Source organism: Scleropages formosus, chromosome 16 (genome assembly GCF_900964775.1).
Source record: "Scleropages formosus chromosome 16, fSclFor1.1, whole genome shotgun sequence".
NCBI classification, from domain to species: Eukaryota; Metazoa; Chordata; class Actinopteri; order Osteoglossiformes; family Osteoglossidae; genus Scleropages; species Scleropages formosus.
Window position 1 is genome coordinate 8214666 of NC_041821.1, and position 12984 is coordinate 8227649.

The 12984-nt window shown below is 41.3% G+C and overlaps 1 protein-coding gene across 15 annotated transcripts in view; it reads left to right on the forward strand.

Moving 5' to 3' along the window:
• The window catches only part of rapgef2b (Rap guanine nucleotide exchange factor 2b), an 86814-nt gene that overhangs the window by 27505 nt on the left and 46325 nt on the right, over positions 1-12984 (forward strand). For all 15 annotated transcript variants that reach the window (XM_018735827.2, XM_018735823.2, XM_029259180.1 and 12 more), the window contains exons 2-4: positions 3544-3614; positions 4354-4410; positions 11115-11198. In XM_018735827.2, the coding sequence (XP_018591343.1) occupies positions 3544-3614; positions 4354-4410; positions 11115-11198 (212 nt within the window). The remainder of the gene's footprint in view (positions 1-3543; positions 3615-4353; positions 4411-11114; positions 11199-12984) is intronic.

Genomic DNA, 12984 nt, shown 5'->3' on the forward strand with positions numbered 1-12984 from the left:
TGGTACACGTGAAAGTAACATCCATATGAATGCCAGGACCCAAGGTTTCCCAGCAAAACACTGCCAGGAGCATCGCTGCTTCCGCTGGCTTTACTTCTTGCCCTAGTGTATCCTGCTGCCATCTCTTCCCCAGTAAACGACGCACATACACCCGGCCGTCTACATGATCTAAAAGAAAACGTTATTCATCAGACCAGGTCACCTTCTTCCATTGCTCTATGGTCCAGTTCTGACGCTCACATGCCCATTGTAAGCGCCTTCGGCAGTGGACAGGGGTAAGCATGGGCACTCTGACCAGTCTGCGGCTATACAGTCCCATACACAGCAAGCGGCATTCCACTGTGTGTTCTGACACCTTTCTATCATGGCCAGCATAAGGGTTTTCAGCTACAGTAGCTCTTCTGTGCAATCAGACTAGATGAGCTAGCCTTCGCTACCCATGCACATCAGTGAGCCTTGGGTGCCCATGATTGTCGCCGGTTCACCGGTTGTTCTTTGTTAAACCACTTTTGGTAGGTACTAACTAACCACTGCATACTGGGAACACCACACAAGACCTGCTGTTTTGGAGATGCTCTGACCCAGTCTAGCCATCACAGTTTGGCCCTTGTCAAAGTTGCTCAGATCCTTATGCTTGCCCATTTTTCCTGCTTCCAACATATGAAATTCAAGAACTGACTGTTCACTTGCTGCCTAATATATCCCACCCCTTGACAGGTCTCACTGTAATGAGATAGTCAACATTCACTTCACCTGTCAGTGGTTTTAAAATTGAGTGATTTGTGTAAGTGTCAGCTTGTAGCGTAGTGGTTAGAGCTGCTGCCTTGGACCCGAACTGGTTGCAGGTTTGAATCTTACTTCCAGCTGTAGTACCCTTGAGCAAGGTACTTGGCCTAATTTGCTCTAATAAAAAATAAATTACCCAGCTGTACAAATGGAAAACTAATTGTAGGTAGACTAACACTGTCACTTAGGAGAAAAGTGTCAACTAGATGAATAAATGTAAATTCAATTTTCTGCTGCTCTTCTGCCTCTAAGCAAGGTACTTCCTCAAACTGATAACCTGTAAAGAGCATTAAAGTACTTTCTTCTGCTCTTCTGTGTAGTTATGTTCAGACACATTTGTGGATGTTGAAAAGGCATAGCAGCAAAGTACAGTATCGCATAGACTTTTCGTGCTCACTTTGAAAGTGTCAAACCTGCAACATAATGAAATCCACCTATAATTACCGTTTTGGTGCATTAATTTAAAAAAAGGTGTAGTTTGGTTGTAGAAAAAGCCATGAAAGTGAATTTTTGTTAGTGTATTTAGGTACTATGGAAAATGTAGTTGCATTAAAACATCGCCCGTACATTACACTGTTAAAATAATGTAATTAGTGAAAAGCTGACTGTGCTCCTGCTGTTCACGGGCTTGTCCAGGTGTTCTATTAGAACGGAAAATAAGCTTATACAGCTGTATCGAAGTTTGGTCCAGTTTGCCATCTAGTGGCCAATTTTGGTTATTACAATTAGTCCCCTTCAGCCCTTTGTTTGCCATTTATTTATTTTGCATTCCATGTTTGGATATCTGCAGTCACCCCCTTTTCAAAACAAAATCCAGACTGAGTAGCAGCAATAAACGTTTTTAAATTAGATGTAGTGTTAGCAACAGTATGCTTATTATCTTGGCAAAAATTCAAGCACTAAGAGCCAGTAACTGTACTGGTCAATGTTTTTGCTTTTACAAGTGTGTGCATTTGTATGCAATTCTGCAATGTCTAAACATGGTTAGTGGTCTTGGACAAATGCATCAGCTAAATGAACAATACTGCTGATGGTATTAGCAATGGTAAGTCACACTTACTGGTGCCTTTCCTGCAGCACACATCCCTGTGGAGAAAGGACTTCATTGTACAGGCTGCTCGGCCTTCATGCTGAGTCACTGTCTCACGCGTTGCCCGCACACATCTCTCACATTCTTGTCCGCTTTGTGGAATTGTTCTGTTCGCAGCAAATGCCATTGTGAAGTTTTCACACACTGTACACTTTTGTGGTTTTAAATGACCCAGAGGTGTGAAAAGGAACGCCTGCGGAAACGGCGGTCAGTCATTTTGTCGGACTTTGGGAGCAATACTGTGAATCACCAACAGGGGGCAGCTCATCCTTTTAGTTTTACACTGCGTTACAGCTGAAAACAATACTTGCGTTGTTGTGCTGAAAATGTTATCTGCTAGTAGATATGTGCGTCTTTTAAAGAAAAACTGCTGAAATTGAACTTGTAATTTTACTGTATGCTTGTTATCTTTTTATTTCTCATGTCTTTATCCAGGGAAACTTGCAGGTATAGGGTAACTAAAAAGTTTTATGTTTGACAATTACACTAAAGCGGTATGGAAACACCACAACACAGTTCAGAATACAAAACTGACTATAGGCCAGAGAATTTTGTCAGTTCTACACACAGAACTGGATCAAGCTCGGGTTTGAGGTCAGCCTCAAGGGTCCGTAGAACTAGAGGAAGGAACCTAAACACACTGTTCCCGGAGTAAAAGTTCAGCTGCACTGCTTACACTCCTATAGTACAACACAAATGACAGAGAATTGCACAGGTTGTGTCTTGTCAGGTTTGAGATCACTCCCAGCTCAATTGAAAACTTTTTAGTTGCATTTTTTGTGTGTGTGTGTGTGTGTGTGTTCATATGGGAGCTTTGCTGTGTCCCTCCCCTGTGCTGTGCCTTTGAAGCAGAGCATCAAAAGCTGTTGTTTAGCTGACCTTCTGTCCAAGTGATGTGAACTGGTTGCAGTAACTTTTCTCTTGCATAATTCTTTGCTAAATAAATACAGTACACTGTCAAAAAAAAAAAAAAAACCTTAGCTTGTCCTTAGCTAAATTTATCTTTGTGTTTATAGTGCCATTTTCCTGGTAGTCAAGTACAATGGTGGTGTACTTTAACTTGCTCCCCCCCCCCCTTACCTTATGAACTGCCATACGAGTGTCTGGGCTGTGCTTATTGTAAACATCTGAACCATCAGCTTGGATGCTGTGTTGAAGTGGGCCTGTGAGCCAGGGCTCGGTCATGTGTGGCTGCTGGCCGATGACACACCCATTCTGTGCAGAAACGGAACCGTGTTTTGTCGCTGCCATCATGGTGGCACCACTCAATGTCTGTAACAGATGGAACCCGGTTTGTGTGTTACGTCTTTTCCCTCATGCTGTAGCTGTTCATTCCTGGTGTTGTGGTACCTGAATCATTGTGTATCAGTCTTGCCTTTTCAGATCCCTGTCTGCTTTTCAGCTCGTATTATTTGGGTTTGCAGCAAAGGTTACGTAGCTCTGTACAATTACTGTTTCAGACCATTTGGAATGTCTTGGATAATGTTAAAAATTTTTACAAAGAAGGTGCTATATTCAAGAATGTCATTGTTCATATTGTCATTAACCTTCCTTAATGTTTTCTCACTCTGAAATGGTTGGCACAGTCTGTATGCTACAGGGTTTGTTCTTATTGTGCCATTTCAGACATGTATCCTAATACAGTGGAAATTATCTCTCTTCCACAGGACCTCGAAATTGTGTACTCGTATCTCCATGGAATGGAAGCCCTGTCTAATTTAAGAGAACACCAATTAAGGTAAAATTTGTGTTTGGGGTTAACAATTTTGAATTTAAAATCTTAGAATTGCTATGCAACATGATGCATGGTAGTATCAGATACCACTGCAGATCTAGCTCAGGTAATTCCAGATTCACCTTACTCGACGACACCATTGCAGTTTGTCTTGCATTCTAAATCTACTTTGAATAATATTTGTAGTGCCGCTTGATTAGCTTTTTACTCTAGAGCCACTTCTTGGCATGCCAAATATGAATGCGTGTGGATTAGGGTGTTGGAAGTTATTAGATCACATGACAATTGGAACATTCCTCTTCCTGACCTTTTAGGAGGCCCCAGTTCCCATTATGATCTTATGGGAAGGTATTTGGAAAACATACATGGCGTATACCTGACACTGTGCAAGTGCAGTCATAAAACTGCAAACCCACACACCTCCTCCCCAGAGAGCCTTATGAAATGTGTAATTTCACTGGGCTGTTTTATTTTTCCATGTTGAGTTTAGATTACTATTTGCAGTTCTGCATCATTCTCACAGTCTTGAATCTTGAAATATCAAGTTTCCTTCTCGTGAACATAACAGAGGTGAATCGTTTGTGTAAGCAGTGCACATCAAAAGGAGAGCAGTTCTAGTTTTTGACTTTTGAGGTCTTACACAGAATTTTGTGTGGAAAGGCCTCCAGGCCCAGCCCGTCAATGTTTGACCATTGCATGAAATGGTGGCTCACTGTCTTCCCTCACCCTTTTGTCATTGCAGGATTATGTGTGAAACTGTTCGATATGAGAGACACGAGGCCAATGAAGTTCTCTACTAGTGAGTATCTAAAACTCTCTTCTCTAGTCTTCACTAGTGCTCAACATTTTAATGCAGTCTATGTGTTGTAATTTGTGGAAAAACTTTTCCTTTGTCTGTATAGCTGAATTATAATATTCTGGTATGTATTAAACCTTATGCCCTGTGTTGCCAGGTTAGGTTCCGGTTTGCTGCGACCCCACTCGAGACAAGCAGTTTCAGACGTGTGTGTGTGTGTGTGTGTGTGTGTGTGTGTGTGTGTGTGTGTGTGTGTGTTACTTGTAAATGGTGCTAATAATAGTATTAATTAATGCTAGTTTTATACCAGTAATATGTAATGGTTATATTCATGTGTGAAATTACATAAATAAAATTATAAAATACTGTTGTAACAGAAGGGGGGCGCAGTGGGTTGGGCTGGGTCCTGCTCTCCGGTGGGTCTGGGGTTCGAGTCCTGCTTGGGGTGCCTTTCGACAGACTGGCATCCTGTCCTCGGTGTGTCCCCTCCCCCTCCAGCCTTACGCCCTGTGTTGCCGGGTTAGGCTCCGGCTCCCCTCGATCCCGTATGGGACAGGCGGTTTCAGACGTGTGTGTGTGTGTGTGTGTGTGTGTGTGTGTGTGTGTTATAAAAGATTATCAGTGGTATTAGTAGATCAAATTTTATTAGTCACATACACAGTACGACGTGCAATGAAATGCTTTATACACCTGTCCGACATACCTTTTATTTGTCTTTCTAGATTATTAAAATTTAAAAATATATATATATAAAATCTATTTATGCGTATGTAAGACCAAAATGTATAAATATCTAATTATAAAAATATGTGCGGCATAAGATTTAGTGCAATATGGTGTGCAACAGTGCATGTAATGTGCAAGATCGCGCAGGTAGTTCAGTCTGAGTTTGTATATGAAATGGAATAGCAGAGGTGGAGTGGTTCCTGAAGGTGACTGGTATTTAGTCCTAGGTGTTGTATTGGTTGAGGGCCCGAACAGCCTGAGAGAAGACACTCCTCTTCATCCTCTCTGTATTGGCCTTTAGGGAGCGGAAACGCATCCCTGACCGCAACATCGAGAAGAGTCTGTTGCTGTAAAGTAACATCAACCCTTGTATTTGAATATTATCTGAGCTGTCCAGAAGACTGCCTATAAAGCATCATTTTGCATCTCTTTAGTGAGTAAGGTAGTAATTATTTTTATTAACTTCCCAAAACATCTTAGTTCTGTTACCTCAGCAGCAGCTAATTGTTCAAAATTCAGATTCAGTTTTAATAATGGTTGCCTTAAATGCTGAAAACACTGCATGGGCTTAAATGAAAACATTGTCCTTAAATCCTACCTTTTTATCGGTGTTCTTGCCATGGAAAAGGGGTTTAATTTCAGTGTGATACACTATTTTTTTATATATATAACATATATATGCTGCACTGAAGCATTACATGAGTAATTTGGATCCTTTAAGCCCCCCTCCCCATTCCAGTGTTTTGCCAGAGAAGAAAAAATACAAATTCTTCATCTCTGTCCCCACCGACACAAAAAACAGCATGATTTCATGTGCTTGGGTGATTTTCATTCCCTGTGGCTAAAGTTGATTTTAGGTCACCTAGAAAATAAGCGCAGATAGATTCTTAAATGTTTGATACTTTTCATTGACTGCCTTCTCCAGGAATGTACTCAGTGACCTGTTCTGGGTGCCTCTGCCACACAAAGAGGTGCTGCCCCTGCCCGCCCGCACTACCCTTGCTCTGGCCGAGAGAACTTGCTGCGCATGCAAGACCCATTTACACCTGGTCAAAAGCTTTGTTTCACCTCTGTCCACCGCCTATGCTGATAAACAGCTATTACACATCTCTCTTCATTTCTAAAAATGCTCGAACTGTTATTCGTATTAAGTTGCATTATTCTCAATGTAAATGGCAGTTTGGGGGGGAGGCAGTGCCGTGGCGGTTTGACCTGTGCCTGCTGAGTGGCGGGTGGCGGCTCTGGGGTTTGAACCCTGCTTGGGGTGCCTTGCGGCGAACTAGCATTCCGTCCAAGTGTGTCCCCCTCCCCCTTCGGTCTCCCACGCAGTATTGCCGGTTAGGCTATGGCTTGAGCAACCCTGCTTGGGACAAGCCGTTGTAGACATTGCCTTGCCTTGCCTGTTGTAGTACCCTTGAGCAAGGTACTCAACCTGAAAATTGTTCCAATAAAATTACTCAGCTGTATAAATGGGTAAATAATTGTTGACAGTTTGTTATAAGTTGCTTTGTAGAAAAGTGTCGGGTAAATTAATAAATTTAAATTCAGCCTGATATCTATTCAGTTTTCATAACCAGAGTCAGAACTTTTTAAAAAAAAAAAAAAAATTGGCTTAGGGAATGTAGATGAAGCTCTATATATCCTGTACTGTTTTTAGATCGTTTTAACTACTGAGATTATTAATCTTTCCTTATGTCCAGATTTTGCAAGGTCTTCACCTCAGAAATAGTGATCTGCTGCAGTCAATGCAAAGGAACTAATGACTCATTTCAATGATAAGTAGTCTTATGGTAATGCATCTTCATTGTTTGCTGCTGTTCATCGTTGGCATCACCCATCTCCATTTCCATTATTGGCCTAACACCAGTTAGATCAGTTCTGCACCTGTGCTAAGATATTCAGTGCCTCCCTTCAGGGCTTGCCCCTGCTTAGTCGGCGATCGCTCATATTAGATGTGGCAGCTCAGCCCCGCTTATTTTCCCTCTGCCGATCACCACTGGAGTACTCGCTTCCACTGGGTGTTAAGAGAATGGATGCAAGGACATTGCTGTTGGCTCCAGGGCAGAATGGCAGCACGCAAGTCTAGCCGAACTCATAAAGGCGTTCAGTCCAGAAAAAGCGAAAATGATGGCTAGAAACTAATGGTCATAAAACGGGGTGTACTCCTAGATGTTGTCCCAGAGGCAGTTGGGTACCATGCAGCACTAACAGTTTGGCAGTTTCTAGTCTCTATGGGATGTGCCAGACAGCCTAGGTCTGGGCAATATTTCCTTGCTCTTGGTTTTGGTGCAGTGTTTACCTCTTGGAAGTGTCTTCCTCGTAGACCTCAGTGTTAGCTACACCTTGTTAAAAGCACAAGTCTGACAGTTTTAGTATTCAAAGTGCCACACAATGACAAGCATGCACACCTGCTCTGACCCAGGTTGTGCGTTGTCCCCTCGGACCAGGACTCAACAGCATTCCAGCACTTTCCACAAACAGCCCTTCTGCAGCTACACACTTCATGCTCTGACCCCAGATTTTATCTCATTAGTGGCAACCTCAGAGAGCTCTGCTTGTGCTCCCTCCCTGTTCCAAGTGTCCTAGTCTGTGTGATTTGACTTGTGGACCAGTTATGGCCCAGCAGACACCTCGGCCCAAATAAACCTACTGGTAATTTTCTTACACCATTGCAAGGAGGCTTTGAAAAGCAGATCCTGCTGCAGTTCTTTAGTTACAATGGTCTCTGCCCTCAAGGTACTGAAGGTCAATAAAGTGTGTACCTATTACATTTCATTCTTGTATTCTGAAACCTTTAACAGTGGGCATGACTTTTAAATATTTTTTATTTTTTGCTTTTGAATACACAAAATGAAAGTGAGTCTTTCAGAAATGCTGTACTGTCAGTGAAAAAAGGGATTAGTTTGTTAGCCCACTTCCTGAATATAAAGCAGATGTGTTCCAACAGGGATTTATGTTTCAAAGATTTTGGAAGGTTTGTCCTTTTATCCTCTGGCTCAAGCATGTTTTGTTCTCAGAGCTGTTACCAAAACAGTCCCCTTTTAAAAGAAGTGCTGCCTCATCTTATGCAAGGGACTTACCATTTGCTGCTTAGCAGCATGGTTGTCTTTCACTAATTTACATTATATTTCAGTATCTTTTAAATGTGGCATTGTGGTGATCGAAAGATTAACTCCCACTCACGCTCGTGAGTTTAATAGGAGGAAAGGGGCTTTTGGTGTTAGTTTTAACAGGATGATCTAGTTGTCTTTTTGAAATATGTCTTGATAAATTGAGTTTACTCCCTGACCTGCACATCAGTCCCAGCCATTGGGCCTTTCCTGCTCCCTTTCATCTCTTTCTGTGCCCGTGGAGTCTTGGCCTTGTGTGTCAGTTGTGACCTTTTAAATATTCCACATGCATGCATAACCATTGTCCTGTGTGTATTCAACAGAAAATTACAAAAGATTACATACAGATCACAGTAGGTCCAGAGTAAGCCTCCATGTGTCTGCCACAGAGCATAAGTCCTTTGTGTACTAATACAAATACACATTTTACACAGAATGCAAGTGATGGAATTTACCTGGTATGTACCAAATCACTGCAGAATACATGTAGTAAGGCATCACTTTTTTTTTCTTTTTTTTTTTTTTTTTTTTTTTTTAAAGGTGTACTGTTGTTGATGATTTTACAGTCCTACATGTTACTGCATTTTAAGATTAGGACACGAAGCAGACAGGTTAATAAGTAATATTTAATGTGAAAATACTTCTTTCCTTGAGAGACCCTCACAATCATAATGCCTTAAAGTGTTATTTCTGTGCTTTGGCCAGCTTAAGTTCCAGTGAGAATAAAATTCCCAGACTGCTGTTGGTGGGCTGCCATACAGACTAGTCCCAGCTTGTTTATGTTCCACAGTTAGTCCTGGTCAGCTGAGATGCATTAATGTCTGATGTACATACGAGAAGTAAAGCATATACAAACACTTCTGTGGCAAATTTCTTCATGTTGATGATCTGATTTAAGAGTCGGGATTAAGCATGTTGGCATTTCTTATCCTTTTTTGGATTCCAGCCTCAACTTAACTTCCTCATATACACTTGAAAATCAATGGATATGTACATCTTTCTCTCTCTCACTCTCTTCTTCCTCCTGGCTCTGTTGTTGGTGCTAAATAACTCCTGTGAGTGCTTTCACCGCTGTGAGTGTTTTGATAAACATTTCTAAAGGTTGTTGGAGAGCGGACGAGTGACCCAGTTCAGTCAGGGCTTTGTATCACACTGCAGCTTTGTTCCCTTGCCTTGGTGCCCTGCCCATCCCTAGTGGAGTGATGAATATTTCACATGTACCTTCTCCTGTAAAAAAAAAAAAAAAAAAAAAGGGCATCAGAGGCAGTAGCAGCTAACATTGAAGGAATTTGCTGTGTGTCTGTGGATGGGGTGCTTGTGTTGGCTCATTAGCATAACGGCAGGGAGTAGGAGGGGTGCCTGATGCTTCATTAGCATAGCACTATGTTTTGTAGGTGGGGTTTTGGGTGCCATTGAGGGACAGGAGATACGGAGTATGTGTTGGTGTTTGAAGAATGTTAGAGAGAAGGATTGTCACGTAGTTGACTTTGTATCAGGAAAGGTGTGCAGAGGGCGTTTTGTTTTGCTTTACATTCAAATGTAGAAGAACCTTTTCATATACCAGAAATGCAGAATTCATTGCTTATGCAAATTTGAATTGAAGACAGCTGTTCATATGTCAGAATTGTGTGTGATTTGATTCCATTTATCACAGTCAGCAAATATGTTTGGAGTACATGAGATATTTTCTTGTAAATGGGGACCAGACATCGGCTTTGTAGCATGTTTTTGTTTTGCCATGTGGTACTCTTCAGTGGCCTCCTCAGAAATAATGCACTCTCCCTACGTCTCATACACTATTCAAATGAAAAGCAGCATGAGCTTCTTGGGTCCATTGTTATCCGTAAGGAGGATTAAGCAGTGCGTATGAATCACATGGTTTTGTGTGTGTGCTATATATAGTATACTTATGGGTATAGGACAAAATCTACTCCAGACAAACCCCCCCTAGTTTTGTCCTAGACTCCATACTATAATATACAGTGTGTGTGTTTGTGTGTGTGTGACTTTTTTTTTTTTTTTTTTTTTTTTTTTTTTGCATGCTTCTTGCTGTAGATTACTGTCTCCCCAGGATCGCCAGCCCGTGCTTTTCATACATTTTTTTTTTTTTTTTGGTCAGTGTAGCCTGCCATATCACAGATTTTTACCTGGCAATTAAGTCTGTCTTCCTCTCCGATTATGATCAATGCATTCATCACAAACACAACCTTCTGCACAGTCTAAGTGGATTTCATTTAACTATCAAAGAATCTTTTGTTGTGACTTTTTAAGTCTGTAAGACAACTTGAACCTAATTTGGCACATAAGACCTATACTGATCTATACTGATAGTCAATCTGCATGTCAGAAGAGAGAGGGAAGATAGTAAAACTGTTGAGCTGTTGCTCCTTAGGTTTGCAGTGTATTGTGAATGGTAATGTATCATTTGTCTGCAAACTCAGAAGATATTTATCCATGTAGTCATGCTGATGTGAGCCTGTCCTTGCATATTTCCTGTTGGTGAAGAAAATGAGTGAGGTTTGTCTTGTTTCTCCTAGTTAATAAGGTAAGTCGAAGCACATTAGGGCTTTATCCGTCTGATTGGGTGACCCTGCCAGTCCACCAAATACCTCAGTGCACTGTGGGGAGACTGTCCTAGTGCTGAGGTGTGAGAGACTTTGGCCCTCCTTCCCCTTTGTATAGTTACCAACCTACAAATGAAATGCTTCCCATTAAGGATGAAAAATGACTCCTTTCAACTCGCCACATGATTTCCGGTTTTCAGTCCTCCATAGTGAACTGTGAAGCACCGTCTCACTGCAGGTGTGTGTGTTGATGGATTCATGTGCTGTCTGGCAATTTTGCATTTATTATCCTCCTCTTCTTTTTCAGCCCCGATGACATTGGCACCTGCTGGTATATTCTGCTTTCAGGTTCGGTATTCATCAAGGAGTCCATGTTTTTGCCAAGAAGCAGGTATGCCAAAGTTTTTAACTTTCTTCTATGATGCTGGAGTCATTTAAGACAAATCTAAACAAGTGTAAAGCATGAATAACATTAACTCAACAGATTAAAAATTTTGTGTTTTTATGTTGTAAAGAATGTAAAAGGGGTTCAAGGCATATACATCAGATCTAATTCTTTGAATGTTACAAATTTAATACATTTATTTAGTAGCACTGCAGATGTTGATTTATTTCACACTTTTGCTTGGCTACTACTGTTTAGTGTTCCCAAAAATTACTTTGATCAATAATGTGTCAGCATCTTAACATTTTCAGTGTCCTGCATGCTTTAGGTGTGTATCTCTGAATAGCTGTCCCATTCTCTGTGTTCAGCTGTTTTGAATTAGTGTCTGAAAAGTAATCAGGTTAAAGTGAAGAATGTAACTAAATTTCTGTCCATGAGGAGTGAATTTCCAAACCTTAGAGTTGGTGACAAAATACTGCTTGCAGTTCAGCCATGGCACTGCTGAAATAAACTTGATAACTATTGATCATCAAATGTGAACTGAGAGAATAGGCCTCCTTGTGGACAGTTTACCAGCTGGCTTGGAAGGCTGGTCCAGCCTGGGACCTGTTTGCTGTTCCAGTGCCATCCTGGGGCTGTGGATCTGTGGTCCCTGATGTTAGAATCTCTTGTGGCCCCTGACTGCCTACTGACTGACTTTTTTCCTGAAAGTATTCTCAGCACCATAGGTTATGCATCATGTTCCTAGTGAGAAACTGTTCTTGTTGTGATGTTTTTTTATTTATTTTTTATTAAAATGTTGTAGTGTTTATTACGATTACAGGCAGGTGAGGAAGAAAACAAGGAAAACATGGCTTTGTAGTTGACTGCAGTGTAGCTGGGGTTAGTTTATCAATATGGCAAGGGTCATGAAATTACCAGGGTTTCATTTGGTTATGTTATGTACAGTGTTTGAGGCAATGGATTGAGTTACTTTTTCCTCCTCCCTCAAGTGCTTGTCTCACGATGTTTAACAAAAACATTTTTACTGGTATCAAAATTTTTCAGCACAGTCCAGTTTTAGGGATTTGCTGATATTTCAAACCCACGAGGGACATAGAAAACTGAGTCACTCGTTTATAACCAAGTGGATTTCTCTTTTTCTTCCTGTGTTATCCTAGCTTGATTACAACCACAGAGTCACGCATGTTTGGAATGTCAGCAAAACTAGATTTAGATTTGTTTATACCATGGTACAACAATGCATTTTTGTATCACTCAGAGGTCGTGGTTATATCAACAGTTACATTATTTGGGTACCAATGAAATGGATATGTGTTCGAATAGAACTGCATGCATGCTTTCATACACATTTTGGCTTTTTTACATCTAACTTTCAATGGTAATGTAGTATTCTGCATAAGACTGTCGGATTTTTCTGTTAAGCGAAGTGTTCGATATGTGTATTACAGAAGGGAAAAGATTAATTTGCTTTTTAGTACTTTACTATGGAGTATTTTTCACTTTAAATAATGCTCCTTGACCTACAGAGCTAAGAAATGATCAGTGTTTTCACTTGATCATTGCCTTAAACCCACTCTTTGGGATGTGTGTGATTTAAAAGGGCCATTAGCGTGGCTGTGTTCCTGTGTGGGTCTGTGAGGTGGCCGAAGTGTTTGTTGAGTGGGAAGCAAATGAGGGGGTGGGGTGTGAGGTGGGACAATGCACTTCACACAGTGGAGGCCAGCAGGGGTGCCTGCTTTACCCTAGGGCAGGAAATGAGCCGTTCACAGGAATGCTGGTGGGGGGCAAG